The sequence below is a fragment of the Lipophrys pholis genome (assembly GCF_963383615.2).
Source record: "Lipophrys pholis genome assembly, chromosome: 1".
In the NCBI taxonomy this organism is placed as follows: Eukaryota; Metazoa; Chordata; class Actinopteri; order Blenniiformes; family Blenniidae; genus Lipophrys; species Lipophrys pholis.
The window spans coordinates 23,544,806-23,562,325 of NC_137635.1; the positions used below are offsets into that span (position 1 = coordinate 23,544,806).

General features: G+C 51.6%; 1 protein-coding gene across 1 annotated transcript in view; it reads left to right on the plus strand.

The window, feature by feature from the left end:
• The window catches only part of acbd4 (acyl-CoA binding domain containing 4), a gene marked incomplete at its 3' end in the record, with an annotated part of 34,984 nt that extends 18,191 nt beyond the window's left edge, over nucleotides 1–16,793 (plus strand). Inside the window, exons 4-9 of the mRNA XM_080461583.1 lie at nucleotides 2,933–3,017; nucleotides 4,947–5,058; nucleotides 5,694–6,020; nucleotides 6,089–6,333; nucleotides 6,600–6,644; nucleotides 16,668–16,793. Of these exons, the coding sequence (XP_080317709.1) occupies nucleotides 2,933–3,017; nucleotides 4,947–5,058; nucleotides 5,694–6,020; nucleotides 6,089–6,333; nucleotides 6,600–6,644; nucleotides 16,668–16,793 (940 nt within the window). The remainder of the gene's footprint in view (nucleotides 1–2,932; nucleotides 3,018–4,946; nucleotides 5,059–5,693; nucleotides 6,021–6,088; nucleotides 6,334–6,599; nucleotides 6,645–16,667) is intronic.
• Nucleotides 16,794–17,520: the final 727 nt, after the last annotated feature.

The window sequence follows — 17,520 nt, forward strand, 5'->3', positions numbered from 1 at the left end:
GTGTGTCACAGTGTGTAAGGTTGGGAGCTTGTGATGTGTGTGTCACAGTGTGTAAGGTTGGGAGCTTGTGATGTGTGTGTCACAGTGTGTAAGGTTGGGAGCTTGTGATGTGTGTGTCACAGTGTGTAAGGTTGGGAGGTTGTGATGTGTGTCACAGTGTGTAAGGTTGGGAGCTTGTGATGTGTGTGTCACAGTGTGTAAGGTTGGGAGGTTGTGATGTGTGTGTCACAGTGTGTAAGGTTGGGAGGTTGTGATGTGTGTCACAGTGTGTAATGTTGGGAGGTTGTGATGTGTGTCACAGTGTGTGAGCTTGTGATGTGTGTGAGTGTGTGTGGAAGGTGTTGGCTTCCTGGTTATTTTTGCCCTACTGATGATGTGTTGTTGCACTAGTAACACTCTGGATTTTAGTTAACTAAAATTAGACCAAGACTGAAACTAGACTCAGACTGAAACTAGACTAATAGTAAAACTAGACCAAGACTGAAAATAGACTAAGACTAACTAGATCAAGACTAAAAATAGACTAAGACTGAAACTAGACTCAGACTGAAACTAGACTAATAGTGAAACTCGACCAAGACTGAAACTAGAATAATAATAAAACTAGACCAAGACTGAAACTAGACTAATAATAAAACTAGACCAAGACTGAAAATAGACTCATAGTAAAACTAGACCAAGACTGAAACTAGACTAATAATAAAACTAGACCAAGACTGAAACCAGACTAATAGTAAAACTAGACCAAGACTGAAAATAGACTAAGGCCCGGTTTCACAGACAAGACCTTAGCCTAGCCCCAGACTAAAATGCTGTTTGAGCTGGCTTAAGATTAAGTCACTTGCACATATTTATTTTAAAATAGTCATAGATTATGTCTGTTCTGGATTAAACAAAGACAATTGCAAGAAGGTGGATTAGAGCTACCCTAGGACTAAATTGAAGTTTATATTAATCCTGCAAAGAGGCAGGTTTAACTTCAGCTTAGTACCGTTTGTGAAAGGGAGCGCACAGATGGTTTTGGAGTATGGAGTGTTTGGAATATCTAAATGAAGGCCAATATCCACTACAGAGGCCAGCCAGACAATCAGTTGATGAAATAACTTTCCAAAACCGCTTTAGTATGTACAAAGAAGATGTACTGGAGATAAAAACTTTGCTTGAGCCTAGACTGTCCTTCATGTCTCACAGAGGAAAACCTGTACCCAGGTTCTGATCATTTTGACATTCTTGGCATCTGGAACCTTTCATGATGGAACTGGTGATTTGTGTGGTGTGAGTGAAGCAAGCGTGTGTGGAATAGTTCAGAATGTCTGCAGTGCCAATTGTGAACTGAGAAATGTGTACGTTAAGTTCCCTGATGCTGCTGAGCAAGCAAACTGTAAAGTGTCATTCTGCAAATATGGGAACTTCCCAGGAGTGATTGGCTGTATAGATAGATGCAGGGGCAACTGGTCATTAGGGGCAGGTGGGGCTGAGCGCCACCTGGTGTCATCAGAAAGGACTGCATGGAAAGCATGCTAATATTTCTTTAAGATTATCTACAGTATATTGTTGTCTGTGAATAAAACTTCCTCTTATAGAGTACATAATTACTCTGTGAGGACAGTACTCCCTGGTTACTGGTCTCCTCTTGCTGCTTCAGGTTGTTTCCTCCTGATCTACACTGATGGTGCATTAGTGTAGCTCGACCCTCTCTCACCATGCAGTGTGTATTACATTAGTGTAGCTTGACCCTCTCTCACCACACAGTGTGTATTACATTAGTGTAGCTCGCCCCTCTCTCACCATGCAGTGTGTATTACATTAGTGTAGCTCGCCCCTCTCTCACCATGCAGTGTGTATTGCATTAGTGTAGCTCGCCCCTCTCTCACCATGCAGTGTGTATTGCATTAGTGTAGCTCGCCCCTCTCTCACCATGCAGTGTGTATTGCATTAGTGTAGCTCGCCCCTCTCTCACCATGCAGTGTGTATTGCCTTAGTGTAGCTCGCCCCTCTCTCACCATGCAGTGTGTATTGCATTAGTGTAGCTCGCCGCTCTCTCACCATGCAGTGTGTATTGCATTAGTGTAGCTCGCCCCTCTCTCACCATGTAATGTGTATTGCATTAGTGTAGCTCGCCCCTCTCTCGCCATGCAGTGTGTATTGCATGCAGTAAAGTGTTCATGCTCAGGCTGTGGCTCCTTCATTCAGATCAGGTGATTTGATGCTTCCTGGGACTTGAAGCCCCGCCCACTAACAACGTCATTAGATACTCAGAGCTGATTGGCTGGTGCTGTTTTAGGCGGAGCTTCACAGAACCAGAGCGAGTCGAACAAATACCATCTTGTTAGCAGCTAAAGCTAACAAACATTTTTGAATCAAAATTAATTAGTTTGATTATTTACGAGGACAAGTTTGAAACTCTTACTTTAGCAGAGAAAATTAAAGTAAGTAATTGTAAGCTGTGTGACGCGGTGAGGAACACTTTTTAAGAATCTCTTTAACTTGGAGCTTCACTGGTGGTTGAACTGTGAACCATTATGACCTGGTTCTAACTTCATCGGTAATATTTTTTTATTCTTATTGAATATAGGGGTGTTGGGACTGTTGCTGCGGTGTTGGTTATTTTTGGGGCATGTTGTTGAGTGTTGGGGGTTGGGTGGTGTTGGGGGGTTAACCCAACGCCACCCACCCCCCCAACACCAGCAACAACACCCAACAAATCCCTCCAACGCCACCAATCCCTCCAACAAACCCCAACACCACCCTCCCCCCCAACACCAGCAACAAAACCCAACAATCCCCTCAACACCACCCACCCCCCCAACATCCTCCAACGCCACCAAACCTCTCAACATCTACTAACGTGTGTGTGTGTGCGTGCGTGTGCGTGTGCGTGTGCGTGTGCGTGTGCGTGTGCGTGTGCGTGTGTGTGTGTGTGTGTGTGTAGGGATGCATGGAGCAGTCTGGGGGTGATGAGCAGTGACAGGGCGATGGCTGCCTACGTGGACGAGATGAAGAAAGTAGCTCAGCAGGTCGTTCAGCCTCTTCTTCTTCCTGTTCTAGATGTTTTGTTGATGTTGTGGTTATGTTTGATTTTGATCACAACAACAATCATGTTGTTGTGGTTGATGTTAGTAATAAAAATAATCATAATGCAATAATATTACCTTTTAGGACACTCAAAGACACTTTACATCATCATATTATAAACTCAACAAACATAAAATGGAGAAACATAAAAACCCATATTGAAAGGAACAGATCTGCGCTGAGTATTAAAGCTGAGTTCTGGACTACGATCCGTATCAGGATCTCTCTGTGTTCCCCAGGTTGACTGATCCAGACATTCTGGATCCTGCTCAGCATTAACACCAAGCAGGTTATCAACTCACTAGTTCAACCCAGAGTTTCCCTTCAGGATCATAGCACGTTGACATGAAAGGGGCGGAGCTTGTATGGAAAACCAGAGTTCATCCTGAAGTTACCTGGATTCTTATCCAGCGTCGTAGTATATACCTCTGGTGGTGTAGATGTTATCTGGTGGTGTAGATTATCTGGTGGTGTAGATGTTATCTGGTGGTGTAGATTATCTGGTGGTGTAGAGTATGTGGTGCTATAAATTATCTGGTGGTGTAGATTATCTGATGGTGTAGATGTTACCTGGTGGTGTAGATTATCTGGTGGTGTAGATGTTATCTGGTGGTGTAGATTATCTGATGGTGTAGATGTTATCTGGTGGTGTAGATTATCTGGTGGTGTAGAGTATGTGGTGCTATAAATTATCTGGTGGTGTAGATTATCTGATGGTGTAGATGTTACCTGGTGGTGTAGATTATCTGGTGGTGTAGATGTTACCTGGTGGTGTAGATTATCTGATGGTGTAGAGGTTACCTGGTGGTGTAGATTATCTGGTGGTGTAGATGTTACCTGGTGGTGTAGATTATCTGATGGTGTAGATGTTATTTGGTGGTGTAGATGTTACCTGGTGGTGTAGATTATCTGATGGTGTAGATGTTATTTGGTGGTGTAGATTATCTGGTTGTGCAGATGTTACCTGGTGGAGTAGATTATCTGGTGGTGTAAATGTTATTTGGTGGTGTAGATTATCTGGAGGTGTAGATGTTATCTGGTGGTTTAGATTATCTGATGTTATGGATGTTATCCGGTGGTATAGATTATGTGGTGTTTTAGATTATGTGGTGTTATAGATTATCTGGTGGTGTAGATTATCCAGTGGTGTAGATTATGTGGTGTTATAGATAATCTGCTAGTGTAGATTTTGTGGTGTTGTAGATTATGTGGTTTTATAGATTCTCTGGTGGAGTAGATTATCTGGTGGCATAGATTCTCTGGTGTTATAGGTTATCTGGTGGTGTAGATTATCTGGTGGTGTAGATTATCTGGTGTTATAAATTATGTGGCGTTATAGATTATCTGGTGGTGTAGATTATGTGGTGTTATAGGTTATCTGGTGGTGTAGATAATCTGGTGGTGTAGATTATGTGGTGTTATAGGTTATCTGGTGGTGTAGATTATGTGGTGTTATAGGTTATCTGGTGGTGTAGATAATCTGGTGGTGTAGATTATGTGGTGTTATAGGTTATCTGGTGGTGTAGATTATGTGGTGTTATAGGTTATCTGGTGGTGTAAATTATGTGGTGGTGTAGATGACGCTCCGGCACATCAGCAGCTGCCGTCTTCCAACGTCACATTGTCTACTGGCCTCAGCTCACTGGGAACCTGGAGGAGGAACCAGGAAAGTACCTGGTACCAAGAAAGTACCTGGTGCCAGGTACTTTCTTGGTATCAGGTACTTAGGTGTTGGGAACACATAGTGGGAAAGCCTAAAAGGCGAGTCGAGTTGGACGTAGCAGGTACTAGTGGAAAAGCCCCAAATGTAATAGATTACTGCAGGAAGCCTCCTTTCAGTAACTCTGAAGTAATATATTACTCCTCCACAGGTCATTGACACTGTGCCCATGAACGAGAAAACTGCCTCATTCTTCAAACACTTCGAGCCGCTTTACCTGGAAATCCACGACATGCCGAGACCACCTGACTTCCTGTTCAAAGGTCAGAGGTCCCACTGACCAACCGACTTCCTGTTCTAAGGTCAGAGGTCACAGACCAACCGACTTCCTGTTCAAAGGTCAGAGGTCACAGACCAACCGACTTCCTGTTCAGAGGTCACACAGACCAACCGACTTCCTGTTCAAAGGTCAGAGGTCACACAGACCAACCAACTTCCTGTTCTAAGGTCAGAGGTCACAGACCAACCGACTTCCTGTTCAGAGGTCACACAGACCAACCGACTTCCTGTTCAAAGGTCAGAGGTCACACAGACCAACCGACTTCCTGTTCTAAGGTCAGAGGTCACACAGACCAACCGACTTCCTGTTCTAAGGTCAGAGGTCACACAGAACAACCGATTTCCTGTTCAAAGGTCAGAGGTCACCCAGACCAACCGACTTCCTGTTCTAAGGTCAGAGGTCACACAGACCAACCGACTTCCTGTTCAGAGGTCACACTGACAACCGACTTCCTGTTCAGAGGTCAGAGGTCACCCAGACCAACCGACTTCCTGTTCTAAGGTCAGAGGTCACACAGACAAACCGACTTCCTGTTCAGAGATGGAGTGACGGAGGTGGATAATAGATGGTAAAAGATGTAAAATGTCCTGAAGTGAGATAATGTCACCTGGTTTGCAGAAGCGGGGGGGACCGTGAGCTCTGGGGGGTCCGTGGGCTCTGGGGGGTCCGTGGGCCCTGGAGGCTCGGAGGTTCCCGGTGGGTTGGAGGGTCCTGGGAGCTCCGAGGGTCAGGCGCCCACCAGCGACTCGGAGAACGAGACCTTCTGCGACTCAGTGGACTGTGTGGACCAGCAGGGACCTGAACCAGGATCACCACCCGGCGGACGGCAGGTGGGGGTGGGACACGGAGGTGAAGGACTGCAGCATGGGCGGGGCCAGGAGCTCCCCAGGACAGACCGGGACCGGGACGTGGGACGGGAAGCGTCTCCCCACAGCTGGAGAGAACGTGAGCACAGGTTGGATGTGAAGCTCCACAGCAGCTCCACTATTCTCACCTCCTGTTCTCCTCCTCAGGAGGGGGCCCGCCGGACGGTCCCAGTCGGGGGACCCCAGGGACGGGTCCAGGGACGGGGCCAGGGACAGGGCCAGGGACAGGGCCAGGGACAGGGCCAGGCAGGGGCGGAGGCTCGGAGGAGGGGGCGGAGCAGCACGAGGCCCGCTTCCAGCAGCAGATCGTCTTGACGCTACGGAGGCTGAGGGAGGATATGAAGAGCGTGATGGAGCGGCTGGAGGCCATGGAGGAGCTGGCCGCTGCAGAGGTGGGGAAGGGTGGGGGTCTACCATCAGGAGTTTATTTTGATGAACAAACACACACTGCTTCTAGTTGTACTTCAGGTTGTGCTTCTACTACTTATTATTGAGAAATAAACATATTATTGTATTGTATACTCAGCTGTGTGTGTGTGTGTGTGTGTGTGTGTGTGTGTGTGTGTGTGTGTGTGTGTGTGTGTGTGTGTGTGTGTGTGTGTGTGTGTGTGTGTGTGTGTGTGTGTGTGTGTGTGTGTGTGTGTGTGTGTGTGTGCAGAGTCCAGACCAGAGACTGTGTCGGCACTGTGCAGCTTCAGAACAGGTACCAGCTACTCAAAAGTGTAAATAGTGAGAGAGTTCAGAGAGAACAGCGACTGTAGAGGTGGAGAAGAGTGATCTGAAGGTAGTCAAAGGAGAGTGACATCATGGAAGAGTGACATCATTAAGGAGAGTGACATTATGGAAGAGAGTGATTTCATCGGGGAGAGTGACATCATTGAGGAGAGTGACATGGAGGAGAGTGACATCATGCACGCCGTTTCCCACGCAGAGTTTATGATCTGAAAGAAAAAAACTCCCCCGGGCGCCCGGGATCCTCCATGGTGACCGACGGTGGATCCTCCATGGTGACTGACAGTGGATCCTCCATGGTGACTGACAGTGAATCGTCCATGGTGACTGACAGTGGAGGATCTTCCATGGTGACCGACAGTGGATCCTCCATGGTGATCGACAGTGGATCCTCCATGGTGGCTCCTCCATGGTGACTGACAGTGGATCCTCCATGGTGACCAACAGTGGCTCCTCCATGGTGACTGACAGTGGATCGTCCATGGTGACTGACAGTGGATCGTCCATGGTGACTGACAGTGGATCCTCCATGGTGACTGACAGTGAATCGTCCATGGTGACTGACAGTGGAGGATCTTCCATGGTGACCGACAGTCGATCCTCCATTGTGGCTCCTGCATGGTGACTGACAGTGGATCCTCCATGGTGACCAACAGTGGCTCCTCCATGGTGACTGACAGTGGATCGACCATGGTGACTGACAGTGGATCCTCCATGGTGACTGACAGTGGCTCTTCCATGGTGACTGACAGTGGCTCTTCCATGGTGACTGACAGTGGCCCTCCATGGTGACTGACAGTGGCTTCTCACTGGTGACCGACAGTGGCTCCTCCATGGTGACAGACAGTGGATCCTCCATGGTGACTGACAGTTGATCCTCCATGGTGACCGACTGTGGCTCCTCCATGGTGACTGACAGTGGCTCCTCCATGGTGGCTCCTCCATAGTGACTGACAGTGGATCGTCCATGGTGACCAACAGTGGCTCCATGGTGACTGCCAGTGGATCCTCCATGGTGACCAACAGTAGATCATCCATGGTGACTGACAGTGGATCCTCCATGGTGACCGACAGTGGCTCTTCCATGGTGACTTACAGTGGCCCTCCATGGTGACTGACAGTGGCCCTCCATGGTGACTGACAGTGGCTTCTCACTGGTGACCGACAGTGGCTCCTCCATGGTGACAGACAGTGGATCCTCCATGGTGACTGACAGTTGATCCTCCATGGTGACTGAAGTGGCTCTTCCATGGTGACTGACAGTGGCCCTCCATGGTGACCGACAGTGGCTCTTCCATGGTGACTGACAGTTGATCCTCCATGGTGACCGACAGTGGCTCCTCCATGGTGACTGACAGTGGCTCCTCAATGGTGACTGACAGTGAATCGTCCATGGTGACCGACAGTGGATCCTCCATGGTGACCGACAGTGAATCGTCCATGGTGACCGACAGTGGCTCCTCCATGGTGACCAACAGTGGCTCCTCCATGGTGACAGACAGTGACTCCTCCATGGTGACAGACAGTGGCTCCTCCATGGTGACCGACAGTGGATCGTCCATGGTGACCGACAGTGGATCGTCTATGGTGACCGACCGTGGCTCCTCCATGTTGACCGACTGTGGCTCCTCCATGGTGACTGCCAGTGGATCCTCCATGGTGACCAACAGTAGATCATCCATGGTGACTGACAGTGGATCCTCCATGGTGACCGACAGTGGCTCTTCCATGGTGACTGCCAGTGGATCCTCCATGGTGACCAACAGTAGATCATCCATGGTGACTGACAGTGGATCCTCCATGGTGACCAACAGTGGCTCTTCCATGGTGACTGACAGTGGCCCTCCATGGTGACTGACAGTGGCTCTTCCATGGTGACTGACAGTGGCTCTTCCATGGTGACCGACAGTGGATCCTCGATGGTGACCGACAGTGGCTCTTCCATGGTGACTGACAGTGGCCCTCCATGGTGACTGAAGTGGCTCTTCCATGGTGACTGACAGTGGCCCTCCATGGTGACCGACAGTGGCTCTTCCATGGTGACTGACAGTTGATCCTCCATGGTGACCGACAGTGGCTCCTCCATGGTGACTGACAGTGGCTCCTCAATGGTGACTGACAGTGAATCGTCCATGGTGACCGACAGTGGATCCTCCATGGTGACCGACAGTGAATCGTCCATGGTGACCGACAGTGGATCGTCCATGGTGACCGACAGTGGCTCCTCCATGGTGACCAACAGTGGCTCCTCCATGGTGACCGACAGTGACTCCTCCATGGTGACAGACAGTGGCTCCTCCATGGTGACCGACAGTGGATCGTCCATGGTGACCGACAGTGGATCGTCTATGGTGACCGACCGTGGCTCCTCCATGTTGACCGACAGTGGATCGTCCATGGGGACCGACAGTGGATCGTCCATGGTGACCGACAGTGGCTCCTCCATGGTGACAGACAGTGGATCCTCCATTGTGACTGACAGTGGCTCTTCCATGGTGACCGACAGTGGATCGTCCATGGTGACCGACAGTGGCTCCTCCATGGTGACAGACAGTGGATCCTCCATTGTGACTGACAGTGGCTCTTCCATGGTGACTGACAGTGGCTCTTCCATGGTGACTGACAGTTGATGATCTTCCATGGTGACCGACAGTGGATCCTCCATGGTGACAGACAGTGGCTCCTCCGTGGTGACCAACAGTGGCTCCTCCATGGTGACAGACAGTGACTCCTCCATGGTGACAGATAGTGGCTCCTCCATGGTGACCGACAGTGGATCGTCCATGGTGACAGACAGTGACTCCTCCATGGTGACAGATAGTGGCTCCTCCATGGTGACCGACAGTGGCTCCTCCATGGTGACTGACAGTTGCTCCTCCATGGTGACTGACAGTGAATCGTCCATTGTGACCGACAGTTGAGGATCTTCCATGGTGACCGATAATGGATCCTCCATGGGGACAGACAGTGGATCCTCCATGGGGACAGACAGTGGATCCTCCATGGTGACTGACAGTAGATCCTCCATGTGGACAGACTGTGGATCCTCGATGGTGACCGACAGTGGAGGATCTTCCATGGTGACCGACAGTGGATCCTCCATGGTGACTGACGGTGGATCCTCCATGGTGACCAACAATGGAGGATCCTCCATGATGACCGACAGTGGATCCTCCATGGTGACTGACAGTGGATCCTCCATGGTGACTGATGGTGGATCCTCCATGGTGACCGACAGTGGCTCCTCCGTGGTGACCAACAGTGGCTCCTCCATGGTGACGGACAGTGACTCCTCCATGGTGACAGATAGTGGATTCTCCATGGTGACCGAGAGTGGAGCCTCCATGGTGACTGACAGTGGATCCTCCATGGTGACCGACAGTAGATCATCCATGGTGACTGACAGTGGCTCCTCCATGGTGACCAACAGTGGATCCTCCATGGTGACCGACAGTGGATCCTCCATGTTGACTGACAATTGATCCTCCATGGTGACCGACAGTGGCTCCTCCATGGTGACTGACAGTTGATCCTCCATGGTGACCGACAGTGGAGGATCTTCCATGGTGACCGACAGTGGATCCTCCATGGTGACCGACAGTGGCTCCTCCATGGTGGCTCCTCCATGGTGACTGACAGTGGATCCTCCATGGTGACCAACAGTGGGTCCTCGATTTTGACCGACAGTGGATCGTCCATGGTGACCGACAGTGGATCGTCCATGGTGACTTACAGTGGATCCTCCATGGTGACCGACAGTGGCTCTTCCATGGTGACCAACAGTGGCTCCTCCATGGTGACCGACAGTTGATCGTCCATGGTGACTGAAAGTGGATCCTCCATGGTGACTGACAGTGGATCCTACATGGTGACTGACAGTGGATCCTCCATGGTGACCGACAGTGGCTCCTCCATGGTGACTGACAGTGGATCCTCCATGGTGACCGACAGTGGATCCTCCATGGTGACTGACAGTTGATCCTCCATGGTGACCGACAGTGGCTCCTCCATGGTGACTGACAGTGAATCCTCCATGGTGACTGACACCTGATTCTTCATGGTGACCGACAATGGATCCTCTTTCGTGACCGACAGTGGAGGATTCTCCATGGTGACTGACACCGGGTCCTCCATCATGACCGACAATGGATCCTCTGTGGTGACCCACAGTGGATCCTCCGTTGATCTTCCATGGTGACCAACAGTGGAGCCTCCATGGTGACCGACAGTGGATCCTCCATGGTGACCGACAGTGGATCCTCCATGGTGACTGACATTGGATACTCCAAGGTGACCGACAGTGGACCCTCCATGGTGACCGACAGTGGCTCCTCCATGGTGGCTCCTCCATGGTGACTGACAGTGGATCCTCCATGGTGACCAACAGTGGCTCCTCCATTTTGACTGACAGTGGATCGTCCATGGTGACCGACAGTGGATCTTCCATGGTGACTTACAGTGGATCCTCCATGGTGACCAACAGTGGTTCTTCCATGGTGACTGACAGTGGCCCTCCATGTTGACTGACAGTGGATCCTCCATGGTGACTTACAGTGGCTCCTCCATTTTGACTGACAGTGGATCCTCCATGGTGACCGACAGTGGATCCTCCATGGTGACTGACAGTTGATCCTCCATGGTGACCGACAGTTGATCCTCCATGGTGACCGACAGTGGCTCCTCCATGGTGACTGACAGTGGCTCCTCCATGGTGACAGACAGTGAATCGTCCATGGTGACCGACAGTGGATCGTCCATGGTGACCGACAGTGGCTCCTCCATGGTGACAGACAGTGACTCCTTCATGGTGACAGACAGTGGCTCCTCCATGGTGACCGACAGTGGCTCCTCCATGGTGACTGACAGTGGATCCTCCATGGTGACCGACAGTGGATCCTCCATGGTGACCGACAGTGGATCGTCCATGGTGACCGACAGTGGCTCCTCCATGGTGACTGACAGTGGCTCCTCCATGGTGACTGACAGTGAATCCTCCATGGTGACTGACACCTGATTCTTCATGGTGACCGACAATGGATCCTCTTTCGTGACCGACAGTGGAGGATCCTCCATGGTGACTGACACCGGGTCCTCCATCATGACCGACAATGGATCCTCTGTGGTGACCCACAGTGGATCCTCCGTTGATCTTCCATGGTGACCAACAGTGGAGCCTCCATGGTGACCGACAGTGGATCCTCCATGGTGACTGACATTGGATACTCCAAGGTGACCGACAGTGGACCCTCCATGGTGACCGACAGTGGCTCCTCCATGGTGGCTCCTCCATGGTGACTGACAGTGGATCCTCCATGGCGACCAACAGTGGCTCCTCCATGGTGACAGACAGTGACTCCTCCATGGTGACCGACAGTGGATCTTCCATGGTGACTTACAGTGGATCCTCCATGGTGACCGACAGTGGCTCTTCCATGGTGACTGACAGTGGCCCTCCATGTTGACTGACAGTGGATCCTCCATGGTGACTTACAGTGGCTCCTCCATTTTGACTGACAGTGGATCCTCCATGGTGACCGACAGTGGATCCTCCATGGTGACTGACAGTTGATCCTCCATGGTGACCGACAGTGGCTCCTCCATGGTGACTGACAGTGGCTCCTCCATGGTGACAGACAGTGAATCGTCCATGGTGACCGACAGTGGATCGTCCATTGTGACCGACAGTGGCTCCTCCATGGCGACCAACAGTGGCTCCTCCATGGTGACAGACAGTGACTCCTCCATGGTGACAGACAGTGGCTCCTCCATGGTGACCGACAGTGGCTCCTCCATGGTGACCGACAGTGGATCCTCCATGGTGACCGACAGTGGATCGTCCATGGTGACCGACAGTGGCTCCTCCATGGTGACTGACAGTTGCTCCTCCATGGTGACTGACAGTTAATCGTCCATGGTGACCGACAGTTGAGGATCTTCCATGGTGACCGATAATGGATCCTCCATGGTGACATACAGTGGATCCTCCATGGGGACAGACAGTGGATCCTCCATGGTGACTGACAGTAGATCCTCCATGTGGACAGACTGTGGATCCTCAATGGTGACCGACAGTGGAGGATCTTCCATGGTGACCGACAATGGAGGATCCTCCATGATGACCGACAGTGGATCCTCCATGGTGACTGACACCTGATTCTTCATGGTGACCGACAATGGATCCTCTGTCGTGACCGACAGTGGATCCTCCGTTGATCTTCCATGGTGACCAACAGTGGAGCCTCCATGGTGACCGACAGTGTATCCTCCATGGTGACCGACAGTGGATCCTCCATAGTGACCAACAGTGGCTCCTCCATGGTGACCGACAGTTGATAGTCCATGGTGACTGACAGTGGATCCTCCATGGTGACTGACAGTGGATCCTACATGGTGACTGACAGTGGATCCTCCATGGTGACCGACAGTGGCTCCTTCATGGTGACTGACAGTGGATCCTCCATGGTGACCGACAGTGGCTCCTCCATGGTGACTGACAGTGGATCCTCCATGGTGACCGACAGTGGATCCTCCATGGTGACCGACAGTGGATCGTCCATGGTGACCGACAGTGGCTCCTCCATGGTAACTGACAGTGGCTCCTCCATGGTGACTGACAGTGGATCCTCCATGGTGATTAACACCTGATTCTTCATGGTGACCGACAATGGATCCTCTTTCGTGACCGACAATGGATCCTCTTTGGTGACCCACAGTGGATCCTCCGTTGATCTTCCATGGTGACTGACAGTGGCTCCTGCATGGTGACCGACAGTGGATCGTCCATGGTGACCGACAGTGGATCCTCCATGGTGACCGACAGTGGCTCCTCCATGGTGACCAACAGTGGCTACTCGATTTTGACCGACAGTGGATCGTCCATGGTGCCCGACAGTGGATCGTCCATGGTGACCGACAGTGGCTCCTCCATGGCGACCGACAGTGGCTCCTCCATGGTGACAGACAGTGACTCCTTCATGGTGACAGACAGTGGCTCCTCCATGGTGACCAACAGTGGCTCCTCCATGGTGACTGACAGTGGATCCTCCATGGTGACCGACAGTGGATCCTCCATGGTGACCGACAGTGGCTCCTCCATGGTGACTGACACCTGATTCTTCATGGTGACCGACAATGGATCCTCTTTCGTGACCGACAGTGGAGGATCCTCCATGGTGACTGACACCGGGTCCTCCATCATGACCGACAATGGATCCTCTGTGGTGACCCACAGTGGATCCTCCGTTGATCTTCCATGGTGACCAACAGTGGAGCCTCCATGGTGACCGACAGTGGATCCTCCATGGTGACCGACAGTGGATCCTCCATGGTGACTGACATTGGATACTCCAAGGTGACCGACAGTGGACCCTCCATGGTGACCGACAGTGGCTCCTCCATGGTGGCTCCTCCATGGTGACTGACAGTGGATCCTCCATGGCGACCAACAGTGGCTCCTCCATGGTGACAGACAGTGACTCCTCCATGGTGACCGACAGTGGATCTTCCATGGTGACTTACAGTGGATCCTCCATGGTGACCGACAGTGGCTCTTCCATGGTGACTGACAGTGGCCCTCCATGTTGACTGACAGTGGATCCTCCATGGTGACTTACAGTGGCTCCTCCATTTTGACTGACAGTGGATCCTCCATGGTGACCGACAGTGGATCCTCCATGGTGACTGACAGTTGATCCTCCATGGTGACCGACAGTGGCTCCTCCATGGTGACTGACAGTGGCTCCTCCATGGTGACAGACAGTGAATCGTCCATGGTGACCGACAGTGGATCGTCCATTGTCACCGACAGTGGCTCCTCCATGGCGACCAACAGTGGCTCCTCCATGGTGACAGACAGTGACTCCTCCATGGTGACCGACAGTGGATCCTCCATGGTGACCGACAGTGGATCCTCCATGGTGACCGACAGTGGATCGTCCATGGTGACCGACAGTGGCTCCTCCATGGTGACTGACAGTTGCTCCTCCATGGTGACTGACAGTTAATCGTCCATGGTGACCGACAGTTGAGGATCTTCCATGGTGACCGATAATGGATCCTCCATGGTGACATACAGTGGATCCTCCATGGGGACAGACAGTGGATCCTCCATGGTGACTGACAGTAGATCCTCCATGTGGACAGACTGTGGATCCTCGATGGTGACCGACAGTGGAGGATCTTCCATGGTGACCGACAATGGAGGATCCTCCATGATGACCGACAGTGGATCCTCCATGGTGACTGACACCTGATTCTTCATGGTGACCGACAATGGATCCTCTGTCGTGACCGACAGTGGATCCTCCGTTGATCTTCCATGGTGACCAACAGTGGAGCCTCCATGGTGACCGACAGTGTATCCTCCATGGTGACCGACAGTGGATCCTCCATAGTGACCAACAGTGGCTCCTCCATGGTGACCGACAGTTGATAGTCCATGGTGACTGACAGTGGATCCTCCATGGTGACTGACAGTGGATCCTACATGGTGACTGACAGTGGATCCTCCATGGTGACCGACAGTGGCTCCTCCATGGTGACTGACAGTGGATCCTCCATGGTGATTAACACCTGATTCTTCATGGTGACCGACAATGGATCCTCTTTCGTGACCGACAATGGATCCTCTTTGGTGACCCACAGTGGATCCTCCGTTGATCTCCCATGGTGACTGACAGTGGCTCCTGCATGGTGACCGACAGTGGATCGTCCATGGTGACCGACAGTGGATCGTCCATGGTGACCGACAGTGGCTCCTCCATGGTGACCAACAGTGGCTACTCGATTTTGACCGACAGTGGATCGTCCATGGTGCCCGACAGTGGATCGTCCATGGTGACTGACAGTGGATCCTCCATGGTGACCAATGTGTCGTGTTCTTTCTGTGATGCAGCAGGAAAACTGTTCATTGTTTGTTAAAATGTCAACGACTCACAATCTTGTTCAATGTTTTAAAAGTTTTATTTTCTTGTTCTGATGAACCCTGGTCAGAGCAGGCTTTTATTTTGGTGCTGGGTCCAGGAGGGGAACTTCCACCTGAACAAGAAGCTGCAGGCTTGGCAGAGGATGGACCAGGATCTGCTCACTGTGTTTTCATCTGTGTGGAGTTTTACTTGTTGAAGGACGTGGAGGGTTTTAATGGGAGGAGGAGGTACGAGGAGTTAGGAGGAGGTACGAGGAGGTAGGAGGAGCTACAATGAGGTAGGAGGAAGTACGAGGAGGTAGGAGGAGTTAGGAGGAGGTGCGAGGAGGTAGGAGGTACGAAGAGGTAGGAGGAGGTTCGAGGAGGTAGGATGTACGAGGAGGTACGAGGAGGTAGGAGGTTCGAGGAGTTAGGAGGAGGTACGAGGAGGTAGGAGGTACGAAGAGGTAGGAGGAGGTACGAGGTAGGAGGAGGTACGAGGAGGTAGGAGGTACGAAGAGGTAGGAGGAGGTTTGAGGAGGTAGGATGTACGAGGAGGTAGGAGTTAGGAGGAGGTAGGAGTTAGGAAGAGGTACGAGGAGGTAGGAGTTAGGAGGAGGTACGAGGAGTTAGGAGGAGGTTCGAGGAGGTAGGAGTTAGGAGGAGGTTTGAGGAGGTAGGAGGAGTTAGGAGGAGGTAGGATGTAGGAGGAGGTACGAAGAGGTAGGAGGAGGTTCGAGGAGGTACGAGGTAGGAGGAGGTAAGAGGTACGAGGAGGTACGAGGAGGTAGGATGTACGAGGAGTTAGGAGGAGGTAGGAGTTAGGAGGAGGTACGAAGAGGTAGGAGGAGGTACGAGGAGGTAGGAGGTATGAAGAGGTAGGAGGTATGAAGAGGTAGGAGGAGGTTTGAGGAGGTAGGATGTACGAGGAGGTTCGAGGAGGTAGGAGGAGGTATGAGGATGACTGCTGTTCAGCTCTTCAATAGGAGGCTCTTCACTCTCAACTGCTCTTGTAAAATGTTTACTGGTGAAAAAGTGGTAAGGTTTCAAAATAAAGTTTGTTTTATTTAAAAAAATCTCTCCCTCTCTCAGCCCCCCCAGGAGAGGTGGTGGTCCCTGGACGTCTCCTCCTCCACCCTCCTGCTCTTCCTGATGTGGCCCTGTGCTGCTCAGCTTATACTCTTCCTGCTGAAGAGAGTTCAAAGGAGGAGGAGCTGACGGAGGAGCAGCTGAAGCAGAAGGAGGAGGAGCCGACGGAGGAAGAGCTGATGGAGAAGGAGCTGAGGGAGAAGGAGGAGGAACTGACGGAGGAATTATTCCATGATGTTATTACACCACCCTGTCATATTCAATAATAAAGCAGGTGTCCAACATGCTGCTGATCTTTGCCTCTGAAGCTGATTGATTATTGATCGGTAGTTAAACTGTCCTCGTCTTTTAATCATTGACGACCAAACTGATTCACTTTGATGTCTCCGCTCCTCTCCCAGTTCTCTGACTCTCCCTCTCCCTCTCCTCTGACTCTTCCTCTCCCAGTTCTCTGACTCTCCCACTCCTCTGACTCTTCCTCTCCCAGTCCTCTGACCCTTCCTCTCCTCTGACTCTTCCTCTCCTCTGACTCTCCCTCTCCCTCTCCTCTGACTCTCCCTCTCCCAGTCCTCTGACTCTCCCTCTCCCTCTCCTCTGACTCTCCCTCTCCCAGTCCTCTGACTCTCCCTCTCCCTCTCCTCTGACTCTCCCGCTCCCTCTCCTCTGACACTCCCTCTCCCTCTCCTCTGACTCTTCCTCTCCCAGTTCTATGACTCTTCCTTTCCCAATCATCTGACTCTCCCTCTCCTCTGACTCTTCCTCTCCCAGTTCTCTGACTCTCCCTCTCCTCTGACTCTTCCTCTTCCTCTCCCTCTCCACTGACTCTCCCTCTCCCAGTCGTCTGACTCTCCCTCTC